Source organism: Tachyglossus aculeatus, chromosome 23 (assembly GCF_015852505.1).
Source record: "Tachyglossus aculeatus isolate mTacAcu1 chromosome 23, mTacAcu1.pri, whole genome shotgun sequence".
In the NCBI taxonomy this organism is placed as follows: Eukaryota; Metazoa; Chordata; class Mammalia; order Monotremata; family Tachyglossidae; genus Tachyglossus; species Tachyglossus aculeatus.
This window is the reverse complement of record NC_052088.1, coordinates 12,884,867-12,898,554: the sequence shown is the minus strand read 5'-3', so window position 1 is coordinate 12,898,554 and position 13,688 is coordinate 12,884,867. Positions and strand designations below refer to the sequence as shown.

Here is a 13,688-nt window from a genome sequence, read left to right as displayed (position 1 = left end):
CCCCCACCTCCCTCTGGGTGGATTTTGCACAGTTCTTTCAAAAGGTCGCCGTCAGTTCAGCCAGTATGATCACTGTGCTTGGGGAACCTTTTTACTTGGCAGTGTAGGGGCCAGTTGGCGGAGCTTAGGGGAGTTGTCCTCCTCCCTCTCTTACTGCTTGTTTTTCCTTTGTCTTCCGTTGTCCAAAGGTAATCCCTTTTTACCCCCGTGTTATTGTGGTCTTGCCCATTATTCAGAGTTATTAGGTTATTCCTCCATCTCAGTTTATCCTAAGCGACCCCCATACCCTTATGTTCCCCAGACCCTCAAACCTTGTACCATTAATTGCATCTGACAAGATTATTATAATTGTTGTTAATAATAAAATTAATATTAAGCAGGGTGATTGAATACTAACGATACCCTCCATTAAACAGATTTCACAGCCTTTCCCGCCCTCCAAAAAAAGTATTCGGTTCCTCTCAATTTTAACTTCTTGGAATCATCCTTAATCATTGCTGACCAGAGCCAGATTTGAATAGATGATTTACCAATCATTATCTATTCTATTTATTTTATTTTGTTAGTATGTTTGGTTTTGTTCTCTGTCTCCCCCTTTTAGACTGTGAGCCCACTGTTGGGTAGGGACTGTCTCTATATGTTGCCAACTTGTACTTCCCAAGCGCTTAGTACAGTGCTCTGCACACAGTAAGCGCTCAATACGATTGATGATGATGATGATGACTCCTAAACCAATTTCCAGAAGCATCTATTCCCCAACATTAATTTCAAATTATTGTAGAACACCAATACTAAAATAGAATTTAAGTTTTGATTGAGTGAACAGTTACAAACTTCTTGCTCCTGAACTTGAAATCTTAAAATGCATTATTTGGACATTGTTGGACTGTTAGCTTTTTGTGGTTTTAAATGCAATATTTTCCTTTTCAGAGCACGTCAAATTACCATGCAAGGAGGTTTGGAGTTCGTGCAGCCATGCCTGGGTTTATTGCCAAGAGACTCTGCCCACATCTTACAATAGTACCAACAAACTTTGACAAATATCGAGAAGTGAGCAGAGAGGTAAAAGAAACTAGAGAATCAGGAACTTCAACAAAAGAGGCAAAATACACATTAAACTTGAAATTTTCTTCAAAATAATTATACATGAAACTGATCCAAATCTTGCAGTTCATGAATTGGCTAATAAAGCTTTAGTATCAAGGAAGATGTTAAATATCTCGAATAGAGATGTAAAATCACTATCATAAAAATTATCCTCGAAAGTATTTATTGAGCACCTTCCAAGTGCTGCACTTTGCACTAAGATATACAGAGAGTAGAAATAATCAATCAATCAATCAATCAGTTGTATTTATTGAGCGCTTACTGTGTGCAGAGCACTGTACTAAGCGCTTGGGAAGTACAAGTCGGCAACACATACAGTCCCTACGCAACAGCGGGCTCACAGTCTAGAAGGGGGAGACAGAGAACAAAACCAAACATACTAACAAAATAAAATAAATAGAATAGATATGTACAAGTAAGATAAATAAATAGAGTAATAAATATGTACAAACATATTTACAGGTGCTGTGGGGAAGGGAAGGAGGTAAGATGGGGGGGATGGAGAGGGGTACGAGGGGGAGAGGAAGGAAGGGGCTCAGTCTGGGAAGGCCTCCTGGAGGAGGCCTTCCATTTAAAAGAAAGTACCTGCCCCAAGGAGCGTACAATCTAAGGAGAAAAATGCATTGCACTTCTGTTCTTCTCAGCCGGGTTCATGATATTCACCGTGTATATTCCTGGCAGTTGGAAACGTTATTTGCTCACATTTTGGAGATGTTTTAACTCCTTCTGGCCACTAGTGATTTATCTCTAGCATCTGCCCTTCCATCTCCCCACTCCAGTCCGTACCCCATTCTGCTGCCCAGATTTTGAAGGAAAATGATTCGGGCAGCAGAATTTCCTTCAGAAACATTCAGACCAGGTTTCCCCACTCCTCAAGAAATTCCAGTGGTTCCCATCCACCTCCACATCAAACAAAAGCTTCTCACCATTGGCTTTAAAGCAGTCAATCACCTTGCCCCCTCCTACCTCACCTCACTACTCTCCTCTTACAACCCAGCCCACACACCTCTAATGCCAACCTCACTCTACCTCAATCTTGTCTGTCTTGCTGCCATCCTCTCTCCCATGTCCAGCACTTAGTGCTTCGCACATAGTAAGCGCTTAAATACCATCATTGTTATTATTATTATTACCTCTGGCCTGAAACACCCTCCCTCCTCATATCAGACAGATAATTCCTCTCCCCTTCTTCAAAGCACATCTCCTCAATAAATACCGTTGATTAATGGGTTTGCTATATCAGAGGATCAATTGTACTGACATCTAGATATCTGGAAGAGCTAATGAACTGTCATGAAGTGTAGACAAATTGTCTTCTCATTAGGAGAGGACTCATCTAATACTGTTGATTACAGTTAGGCCTTTGGTTTTCTGTCCTAAGAAAATATTTTCTGGGTTACAGATTTAAAGTTACTTCAGTTTAAATCATTTTGGCCTTCTTAATGAATGGTCTTAAATCTTTTTTTAGTATTACTATAGCCTGTTCTTCACTGTGAACTGAAATGGAGGACTTACATACAATGCATAATTGAAATCCAAGAGCTTCACTTTATCATAGCAATCTCCTCTCCTAATGTACATTTTAATTAGTGCTGTGCATAAGACCACGGCTGGAGATCTTATTGGAAGGTGTAGTCATTCACCTGCCTGGAAGTACTGTACTAGACCAAATGTCCACTTGATATTCCTTCCAGCTCTAAAATTCTTTAATTAAGAGGAGGGAAATAGAGCTTTTAAATACTAGTGAACTCAGTGTAATTTTTGTGGACTAGCAAAAAATTTCTGCAGGCTTGGAATTTTTTTTTTTTTAATCCAGAAGATTCACTCTGTGATATCTGGCCAATTAGGTTAAATGTTCCTGCATTGAAAATGTTTTCTGTTAAGCTCTGTAAATCTTCTTGGAAAATTAGTTTGTTGGTGTCTCCATTTATTCTATATTTTTGCTATTCCTGTGTGTTAAATACTTTAAAATCATTTTAAAGTCAGAGAAAGCATAATACTAAGGATGTTATTTATTGAGCTCCTATGTGCTAAGCGTGGTAGATACAAGACAACCAGATCAAACACAGCCCTGAAGGGCTCAAATTGTAAAAGGGAGAAAAAGCAGCTACTTTATCCTAATTTTGCACGTTGAGAAATTGAGATACAGAGAAATTAAGGGACAAGCTCAAGGTCACATAGTAGGAAGTGTCAGTGCCTAATAATATAATAATAATGGCATTTATTAAGCGCTTACTATGTGCAAATACACTGTTCTAAGCGCTGATCTCCTAATCTCCTGACCTTCAGTCCTCTGCTTTTCCCTTTCGGCCACACTTATATACGTATACCTACAAAATTGGCATTTTTTTTTGCAACATCGTCTTAAGTTTTAAACACTTTTAAGAGCCATCTTTATTTCAGCTGTAAAGATGAGGCAGTGGTTGGCTGTTCTTGAAACTCATAGAGCTTGATTTTTACTGGAAAGTTTCTATTTTAGTTTCCTTAACTGTGATGTGTGCAAAGAAAGCTTTTAAAGGCTCAAAAATGTCTCCTGGGACTACTTTCTCATTCAGAGTAATCTAAACTGGCTGCCATCTACAGATTTTTCTAAAGCTCCATTTTCACTAAAAAGATTAAATTTGGGCTTATTGTTCAAATTGCTGTCAGAGGCAAAAACAAAGCCAATTATAAAGTCCTCCGAGTGGAAGTTGGCTGAGTTTCTCCTGAGTCATTTTTCCAACAGTCTCCCTTAGTTTCATATTAAAAATAATATAAATAGCCTATTTTTTAACCATTGCTTTTCCTGTACCAATGGAAAAAAAAATCAGCAAGTGGATTTTTCTGATTGAGAGATATTTTGCTTTTTAAACTTGGATTTGCTTCATTTTTGCATCCTTCCTTCAGCTCGCAGCACTTATGTTCATATGGGTAATTTATTTATATAAATGTCTGCCTCTTCTTTTAGACTGTAAGCTCATTTTGGGCAGGGAATGTGTCTACCAACTCTGTTGTACTGCACTCTCCCAAGGGCTTAATACAGTGCTCTACACACAGTAAGCATTCAATAAATACGATTGATTCATTGACATATATAGTATATATATGTGTGTGTGTTGATAGATATATCTATCTACACACTATTTAATAGTGTTGAAATAAAAATTCTTGAGATTTATATTGTGAGAAAATGAGGGTATTTAGGCAAACTCCTTCATAGCCTTGGTCTTCTAGGGTCCACTGTATGTTATCTTTTAGATTGTAACAGAAGCACTTCAGTTGGCATTCTCTCTCCAACCACCAGTTTAATCTATTTTAAAAATGGGGTAACTAAATTTACTTAGAAATCTTTCTTTCAGTAGAACAGAGACGCCCAGAGGCACAGGTTCCTGCCTTTTAAAAGAGCCCCGCCTGCTTGATTGGTCTTTGAAAGGTTTCCATTCCCAGTAACTGGGAATTGGAGGCTTTTTGTCTTGTGGGAAATGTGCTTCCCTAAGTGAGGTTATCCTATTTATCTTCCTTCCACACCCAGTGAGCTCTTAGGAGAACAATGAAAACCGGGTTAGAAAACTGTTTGCAGATCTGATTTTCAAAATATTCAGGCATCTTTAGGAGGTGGAAGTGATATTGAAGGTAATCAGAACTGAATCCGTTCCTAACTCCATTCTGTTAAAGATCTAATACTGGGTTTTCGTTGTAAGAACAAGCACTTCTCCCATTCACTCTCCTTCTTCATCCTTTTTCCTCATCTGATAATTTAGCAGGTATTTCGTAGTTGCCTTTTGTTGAACCCACTAAAAGGGGTAGCAGAATTATCATCATCTGAGTCTACCAATTCGAAGGCCTAATTGCTAATGGTCATAATAATAATAATTCATTCAGTCGTATTTATTTAGTGCTTACTTTGTCATTATCATTGTAATAATAATATTAATAATTTTTATTTGTTAGGCACTTACTATGTGCCAGGCAGTGTTCAAAGCACTGGGGTAGATACACAATGATCAGGTTAGACACAGTCCTTGTCCCACACAGGGCTCACAGTCTTATTCCCCATTTTACAGATGAGGGAACTGAGGCACAGATAAGTGAAGTGAATTGCCCAAGGTCACACAGCAGACAAGTGGCGGAGCCGGGATTAGAACTCATGACCTTCTAACTCCCAGGCCCATGCTCTATCCACTAGGCCATGCTGCTCCCATTATTACTATTATTAAATATTATTGTTATTATTCATTTAATCATATTTGTTGTGTGCTTACTATATGCAAAGCACTGTATTAAGCACTTGGGAGAGTATAATAGAACAGTAAACAGACACATTTTCTGGCTACAACAAGCTCATGGTCTCCATAATCATGGCTATTGTATTTATTATATTTATTGAGTGCTTACCATGTTATTATTATTAACCATAGTAATGGTTAATCACTATGTGCTAAGCACTTCACTAAGCACTGGGATAGATGCAAGATAATCAGTTCAGACATGGACCCTGTTCCATGTGGAATAGGTATTGAGTCCCCATTTTACTGATGAGGAAATTGGGGCACAGAGAAGTTGTGATGTGGCCAAAGTCACACAGCAGGTAAGTAGATATGAGTAGCACAAATTAAATTGTATAAAATGAAGAGCTGTTGCCACCCACTTCACTGGTTCACTGCATACCCTTCTTGCTCTTCTTTAATGCACAGAAGAGTTGTGTAAGTTCTCATTACCAGCAAATTATTCATTCCATAAATCCACAAACCATTGACTGTTGAATCATAATGGGTGTAGCAAAGTGGGAATTTTATAAGTAGTATCAGCTTTAAATGCAACTGAAGATTTTGCTATTGCTGCAAAACATTGAAGTTCTTTGTGTGTTTTACAAGGTTAGGGAAATACTCAGTGAATATGATCCTAACTTTATGGCCATGAGCCTTGATGAAGCCTACCTGAATATAACAAAGCACTTAGAAGAAAGACAAAACTGGCCTGAAGACAAAAGGAGATATTTCTTCAAAGCAGGAAACACTGCAGAAAATGGTAAGCAATTATTGGATCTTTTCAGCAAAACAAATAAGATCAAGTTCAAATAATTGCCATCCTCTTGGATAACTGAGGAATGAATATTCACAGTACTGAATAAAGTAGAACAGTATTGGCCTTTAAAATGCTAATCAATCAAGTGCTTACTGTGTGGAGTACTGTAATGCGCTCTTGGGAGAGTGCTCCATCTAACAGTGGCGGTCCTTAAGGCTCAGATTTGGCTCCCTTTATATTTTTCATCTACACCCACTCTGTTGGAGAATTCGTTCACTCCCACGGCTTCAACTACCAGCAGATGATTCCCAAACCTACCTCTGCAGCCTTAACCTCACTCTTTCTCTACAGTCTTGCCTTTCCATCTGCCTTCAGGACATTCAGTCGAAACAACATGGCCTCATGGACAGACCATGGCCCTGGGAGTCAGAAGGACCTGGATTCTAATTTCTGCTCCCCCACTTGTCTGCTCTGTGACCTTGAAGAAGTGACTTCACTTCTCTGTGCCTGAGTTACATCGATAAGATGGGGCTAAAGATTGTGAACCCAGTGGATGGACTATGTCCATCCTAATTAGCTTGTACCTACCCCAGGGCTTAGAACAGTACCTGGCACATAGTAAGCACTTGACAAACACCATCTAAAAAAAAAAAAGTTGTCTCCCCCTCTAAAACTGTAAGCTCCTTTCGGGCTGGGACCCTGTCTACCAACTCAGTTATAGCGTACTCTTCCAAGCGCTTAGTACCATGCTCTGCACACAGTAGGTGCTCAATTATACAGTTAATTGATTGATTCATTAAAGTTGAGTTGATGAACTGGTGACTGGCATGGCTTGTAGCGGATGGGTTTGTAGACACTGTGGCCAAAGCTGAGTGAAGTGAATCTGCTGCTGCTGCTGGGTTCCAAGAGAAGTAGGGAATGGGAAGCCCAGACCCACTTTGGCCTCATCTTATTCCAACCCTCTGCATTGGAATAACATAGGAACTTCTAGACTGTGAGCCCGCTGTTGGGTAGGGACCGTCTCTATATGTTGCCAACTTGTACTTCCCAAGTGCTTAGTACAGTGCTCTGCGCACCGTAAGCACTCAATAAATAAGATTGAATGAATGAATGATTGAAAGCATAATGCTAGGGAAAAGCAAAACCCCACAGGAAACAAAAGAAAATGTGCAAATACAAATGATGTAGTAAATAGACTGTAAAGTCTGGGAATCCAAATGAGAGGTGAGAGTCTATAATGAAAGGAAATAGGGGCTGTTCCACTTCATTGGTGCTACACATTGCTTTGGAGTGAATTAGCATTTATTATAGTGAGCATGAGTGGAATTTTATTACCTCTCTAAAATGAGATTTGCCAGGTAATAAAGAAAAGTTTAGAAAAGAGAATATGCATAATTGTGTTGCCCTCTGATTCACCCTAGGCAAATCTGCTGCATTTAAAATTTTGTAAGCATGGTTTTTTCAGGCTTTATTTTTTAGAAATGCATCCCTGAACTCCTCAGACCTAACTTAACCTTGCATGTGTTACATCTCCAAGTCTGTTGTATTATGCAGTTTACCTTGATTTGTAAGTGTACTGTTATTCCAGGCTAATTCAATATACCCTACTTAAGTAATAACTCCTCACTCTCCTCAAGGCTGTCCATCACCTCGCCTCCTCCTACCTCACCTCCCTTCTCTCCTTCTACAGCCCAGCCCGCACCCTCCACTCCTCTGCCACCGCCAGCCTCCTCACTGTGCCTCATTCTCGCCTGTCCTGCCATCGGACCACTGACCCACGTCCTCCCCCTGGCCTGGAATGCCCTCCCTCCACGCATCCGCCAAACTAGCTCTCTTCCTCCCTTCAAAGCCCTGCTGAGAGTTCACCTCCTCCAGGAGGCCTTCCCAGACTGAGCCCCCCTTTTCCTCTGCTCCTCTTCCCCATTATCCCTACCTCTCTCCCTCTGCCCTTTCCCCTTCCCTCCCCACACCACTTGTGTATATTTGTGCATGTTTATTAGTCTTTTATTAATGTGTGTATGGCTATAATTCTATTTATCTATTTTGATTTCTAGACTGTGAGCCCTTTGGGTAGGGACTGTGTGTATATGTTGCCGACTTGAGAACTGTGTGCTCTGCACACAGTAAGCGCTCAATAAATACAATTGAATGAATGAATAATAAATGTATCAGATAGATCCAGTAAAGAATATAGTTTGGGAATCTGGTAAAAATGTTTTGTCACCTACTGTAGGTAAACCAGTCACTAAAAACGGCACATAGAGCACTGTGTGCTCTGCACACAGTAAGCGCTCAATAAATACAATTGAATGAATGAATAATAAATGTATCAGATAGATCCAGTAAAGAATATAGTTTGGGAATCTGGTAAAAATGTTTTGTCACCTACTGTAGGTAAACCCGTCACTAAAAACGGCACATAGATAACGGCACTTGGAATATACTAATCAGAGCTCCTATCGTAGTGTCCTTAGTAATAGTGACTGATGACAATCCACTGAATTTTGAAGCCTCCTTTTCACTTTGGTCCCTGTCTGATCTGATCAAAGCCTTTGGAGTCATGAATTTAAAATAATCATTTCAATGAGGTTTCATAGATTGGAAGTAGAGTGAACCTACAGAAAAAATGTCCATGAGTACACTGTAAATGAAAAGATATAGGACGCTCTTAAAGGCAATATGGTTTAGTGGAAAAGGCTTCTGAACTATGAATTAAGAGATGGGAGTTTTAATTCCAGCTCTTCCACTAACTCTTGGATGTGCAAATCACTTGACTTCTTTGAACCTGGTTTTCCCTCATAAGTGTTATGAGATTTTGTTTATATAAAATATATAGTGCTAGACTGTGCCAGGTGGAGTTCTAAGTGCTGAGGTAGATACACTGTCCCACATGGAGCTCACAGTCTGTTGGAGGAAGGGGGATTTATTTATTACGTGTAGATATAAATATCATTATATGTATTTTTGGGGTGTTCATATAATAATATTTTTCACCTTTTCCCTAAGTGTTCAAAGCACTTTTGAGCACTTGGGGAAGAGGAGCCAACTCTCATTATACCTTTTTTTTTTAGTTTGTCACCATTTGAAAAGCTGAACCTATATTATCAAAGTTCAGTAATTGCAGACTTTGTAAAACAATAGGTTGAAAGCTTTTTTTGAAGTAAGTGATGTGAGAAATTCAGTCACTGGCTTTGGAAATTTAGGGTACTGAGCAATTATTGAAATTCTATTACCTAATGGTAATGTGTTTGGGTACAGTTATTGATGGTGAGTTATCTTGAAGCACTTTTTTCCAAATGCATATAACTAATATTATATAATATTATTATATTATATATAACATATATAATATAATATATAATATTATATATTAGTTTGTGCAACTAATAGGTGCACAAACACCTAATAATTAAATGTACATTAGATTATAAATACCTTGCCTTCCTCACAATAGAGTAGTTGCAATTACAAAAAAAAATTATGGAAGTGAGTTTAAGAAATCTTTTATATATTTTCAGAAGGCAGTGTGATATACTGGTTTTTTCCCCATTTTTTCCTTTTAATTTTAAAAGTAAATTTAATCTGAATTATTGTAAAGAGCACCTTATGGGTTTTTTTTAACATTTTAAGAAGTTTATCTAGAAGTGAAAGTCTTTGATTTCTGAAATGAACGTGCTGTTCCTTTTGTGTTGCTCACTGGTTTACTTTCAAAAAATTCCGCCTTGCTAAGATAATGGCATTTTTTTTATATTTCAAGAGAAATATTTTTAAAATGGAATTCAGGAGCATGGGTACGGTTGTGGACATTATCATCAAATCATTTTACAGAAGCTTCTGACCAGGATCACCTGCTCTATGGGGATGATAAAGGAACCACTGCCCCACTTCAACCCAGAACTTTCTGGACGGGGTAGGCAGCTATAGGTTAGCCTACCTACAATACCTGGTGCTGGAATGGTGCCAGAAATAGAGTCAGGCTGTCGGCCCCGATTCTTACCTCCTTTCAGGCAGACCCTACATCTCTAGCGCAGCCCCAGAACCCAGTGGTGTTCCCTTCTCACCCCTGCAGACCTGTGATACCTAATGGGGACAAGCTGTGGGCCTATCGTACTCTCACCTGCCCAGAGAGTTTAGCAGGTAGTCTGGGAACAAGGTGAGTCCTTGGGCTTGGGAGCCGCTACAGTGGCTCTAAACCTAATGGGATCAATTCTTATTCTCTGCTGCCATTATCCACGCAATTGCAATTTAGCTCATCCCTTCTGGGAAGGGTGCCATACCCATTTCTGTTTGGCTGGTGAAAATGGTATGGCAGTAGTGGGTACGTACACTGCAGGAGTGGGTGAGTACATTCTTCCTTTCCTCCTTTCTATTTTCCCTGTCTTTTTCTCTCCGCATTGCTCTTTCCCCTGTTCGCCTCTCAGTTCTCTTCTTCCTCTTTTTTTCCCTCTTTCCTTCTTATTTTCTCCATCCCCTTTTGTTCCTTTTCCCTCTCCTCTTTTCTTCTTTCCATTTTTCCATATTAGGCCCCTCTCCCCCTTTCTCCTTGAGCTCCAGTGCCTATCAAACCCTTGTTGTGCTTTGTTGATGCTCCAAGGCTAAGAGGTTTTTTTCTTCCTGACTTGGACTGAGGGCCAGTGGGTGACTTTTTTGGGAGCCAAGGAGGAGGGGACAAAGCTTCCATCCCTCAAAGTCACCCCTCAGAGCTCCACCCCAAATTGGTTCCACTGCTCCAGGTGAATAGTTGATATCCCTGGTTCCATCTGATTTTGGTTTTTCATATAAAGCATCAGAGCCTTTTTAATCCGCAGAATCTAGGGAAATGAAATCATATACAGCAGCAGGAGAAGCAGCGTGGCTCAGTGGAAAGAACACGGGCTTTGGAGTCAGAGGTCATGGGTTCAAATCCTGGCTCCGCCAACTGTCAGCTGTGTGACTTAGGGCAGGTCACTTAACTTCTCTGTGCCTCAGTTACCTCATCTGTAAAATGGGGATTAAAACTGTGAGCCCCCCGTGGGACAACCTAATCACCTTGTAACCTCCCCAGTGCTTAGAACAGTGCTTTGCAATCAATCAATCAATCAATCGTATTTATTGAGCGCTTACTATGTGCAGAGCACTATACTAAGCGCTTGGGAAGTACAAATTGGCAACACATAGAGACAGTCCCTACCCAACAGTGGGCTCACAGTCTAAACTGCACATAGTAAACGCTTAACAAATACCGTCATTATTATTATTATATAGATTTGTATTCCTTAAAACATCAATCAGTTAATAATATTTGAGTGTTGAATGTGTGCAGAGCCCTTAGGGGAGAATATATTAGAAGAATAGAATAAGTAGAACTGATCTCTGCCCTGAAGTTTACAGTCTAGCAAATATGAAGTTCTGTTCCTTTTCATTATTCAGATAAATCAGAAGGAGCAGGGACCAGGCAACCTGAGTTGAGTGAAGAAGAACTATCCTTCTCTCCAGTACTTTTTGAAGATAGCCCTCCTCTGTTACAGCAGCAAGGGCAACCCTCTATTCCTTTCCAAGAAGTAATGGAAGAACAGGATTCTCCTCAAGTGGCCCAAAATTCAATTATCTTTGGAACATCAGCTGAGGACGTTGTGAGGGAAATTCGTTTCAGGATTGAACAAAAGACAACTCTGACAGCTAGTGCAGGTAAGTAAAGCCATATGAGATAATGACATATCTGGAATTGTCACAGGCATGGTTTGTACTTACATTAGAGAGCTCAACATGTCGAAGACTGAACTCCTTGTCTTCCCTCCCAAACCTTGCCCTCTCCCTGACTTTCCCATCTCTGTTGACGGCACTACCATCCTTCCCGTCTCACAAGCCCGCAACCTTGGTGTCATCTCGACTCCGCTCTCTCATTCACCCCTCACATCCAAGCCGTGACCAAAACCTGCCGGTCTCAGCTCCACAACATTGCCAAGATCCGCCCTTTCCTCTCCATCCAAACCGCTACCCTGCTCATTCAAGCTCTCATCCTATCCCGTCTGGACTACTGCACCAGCCTTCTCTCTGATCTCCCATCCTCGTGTCTCTCTCCACTTCAATCCATACTTCATGCTGCTGCCCGGATTATCTTTGTCCAGAAACGCTCTGGGCATATTACTCCCCTCCTCAAAAACCTCCAATGGCTACCAATCAATCTGCGCATCAGGCAGAAACTCCTCACCCTGTACTTCAAGGCTGTCCATCACCTCGCCCCCTCCTACCTCACCTCTCTTCTCTCCTTCTACAGCCCACCCCGCACTCTCCGCTCCTCCACCGCTGATCTCCTCACCGTACCTCGCTCTCGCCTGTCCCACCATCGACCCCCGGCCCACGTCATCCCCCAGGCCTGGAATGCCCTCCCTCTGCCCATCCGCCAAGCTAGCTCTCTTCCTCCCTTCAAGGCCCTGCTGAGAGCTCACCTCCTCCAGGAGGCCTTCCCAGACTGAGCCCCTTCCTTCCTCTCCCCCTCGTCCCCCTCTCCATCCCCCCATCTTACCTCCCTCCCTTCCCCACAACACCTGTATATATGTATATATGTACATATTTTTTTTACTCTATGTATTTATTTATTTAATTTATTTGTACATATCTATTCTATTTATTTTATTTTGTTGGTATGTTTGGTTTTGTTCTCTGTCTCCCCCTTTTAGACTGTGAGCCCACTGTTGGGTAGGGACTGTCTTTATATGTTGCCAATTTGTACTTCCCAAGCACTTAGTACAGTGCTCTGCACATAGTAAGCGCTCAATAAATACGATTGATGATGATGATGATGATTAGAGAGGTATTCTTTTTTTATGTATGTTATGTTATCTATGTAGGTATTGTTTTGTTTGTTTTGTAAATTTTATTCATTTCTCCCTTCCTAGTGATAATTGGCCTTGGGGCCTAACTTGCAAAATATTTGAGTGATGTCTGAAGTGTGTCAAACCCAGCAGCATATTGAAAATAATTTTTAAAATAAGCTTTGATAATGCTCCCTCCCCACCAGGGAAGGACAGTATCAAGGTGGATCTTATACTGTAAATTCACATCCGGCTGAATGGGATTCTGCCTAAGGGTCAAAGGCAAGGAATTCCACTTCCAAAAGACTCTTCACCAAAAATGAGTGAAATGTAGCAGATGAAATTTGGGAACTGTCAACAGAAGTACCCTGTTATTCTTAATTGCATCAAAGCAAATGGAATCTTAAGTGATCAGAATCTAAGCAAATTAAGGACTACAAGCACTTTATTCAACACCTATATTTGCCACTGGGAGCAAATAGGCAACCATAGCAGACCAAAAAGCACTGATGTACTATGTAAACATACTATGTAATAACCAATTTGCAGCTTCAAGGATAAACCTATGAAGGGCACATTGCAGTAATTTAACCCACAAATTGCAGAAGAGTCTTAACTAGGCAAGATTTAAATCTTTGTCAGCAAACATTACTTGAGTACTTTAGGGAGTAGTTAACACTGTATAAAGTGTTAATTCTGTAATTTCTGAAATCAGTAGCCTTGCAGTATACCAGAGGTACAAGACAGAGAACATGCCCTCAGTATATGTATGTTCAGATAAAT

At 40.4% G+C, this 13,688-nt stretch overlaps 1 protein-coding gene across 2 annotated transcripts in view; it reads left to right on the top strand.

Annotated features, from left to right (window-relative positions):
• The window catches only part of POLK (DNA polymerase kappa), a 43,444-nt gene that overhangs the window by 13,040 nt on the left and 16,716 nt on the right, over positions 1-13,688 (top strand). The window contains exons 5-7 of one of the 2 annotated variants that reach the window (XM_038765761.1): positions 931-1,062; positions 5,961-6,114; positions 11,521-11,778. In XM_038765761.1, the coding sequence (XP_038621689.1) occupies positions 931-1,062; positions 5,961-6,114; positions 11,521-11,778 (544 nt within the window). The remainder of the gene's footprint in view (positions 1-930; positions 1,063-5,960; positions 6,115-11,520; positions 11,779-13,688) is intronic. The other variant, XM_038765762.1, reaches the window with a different exon arrangement.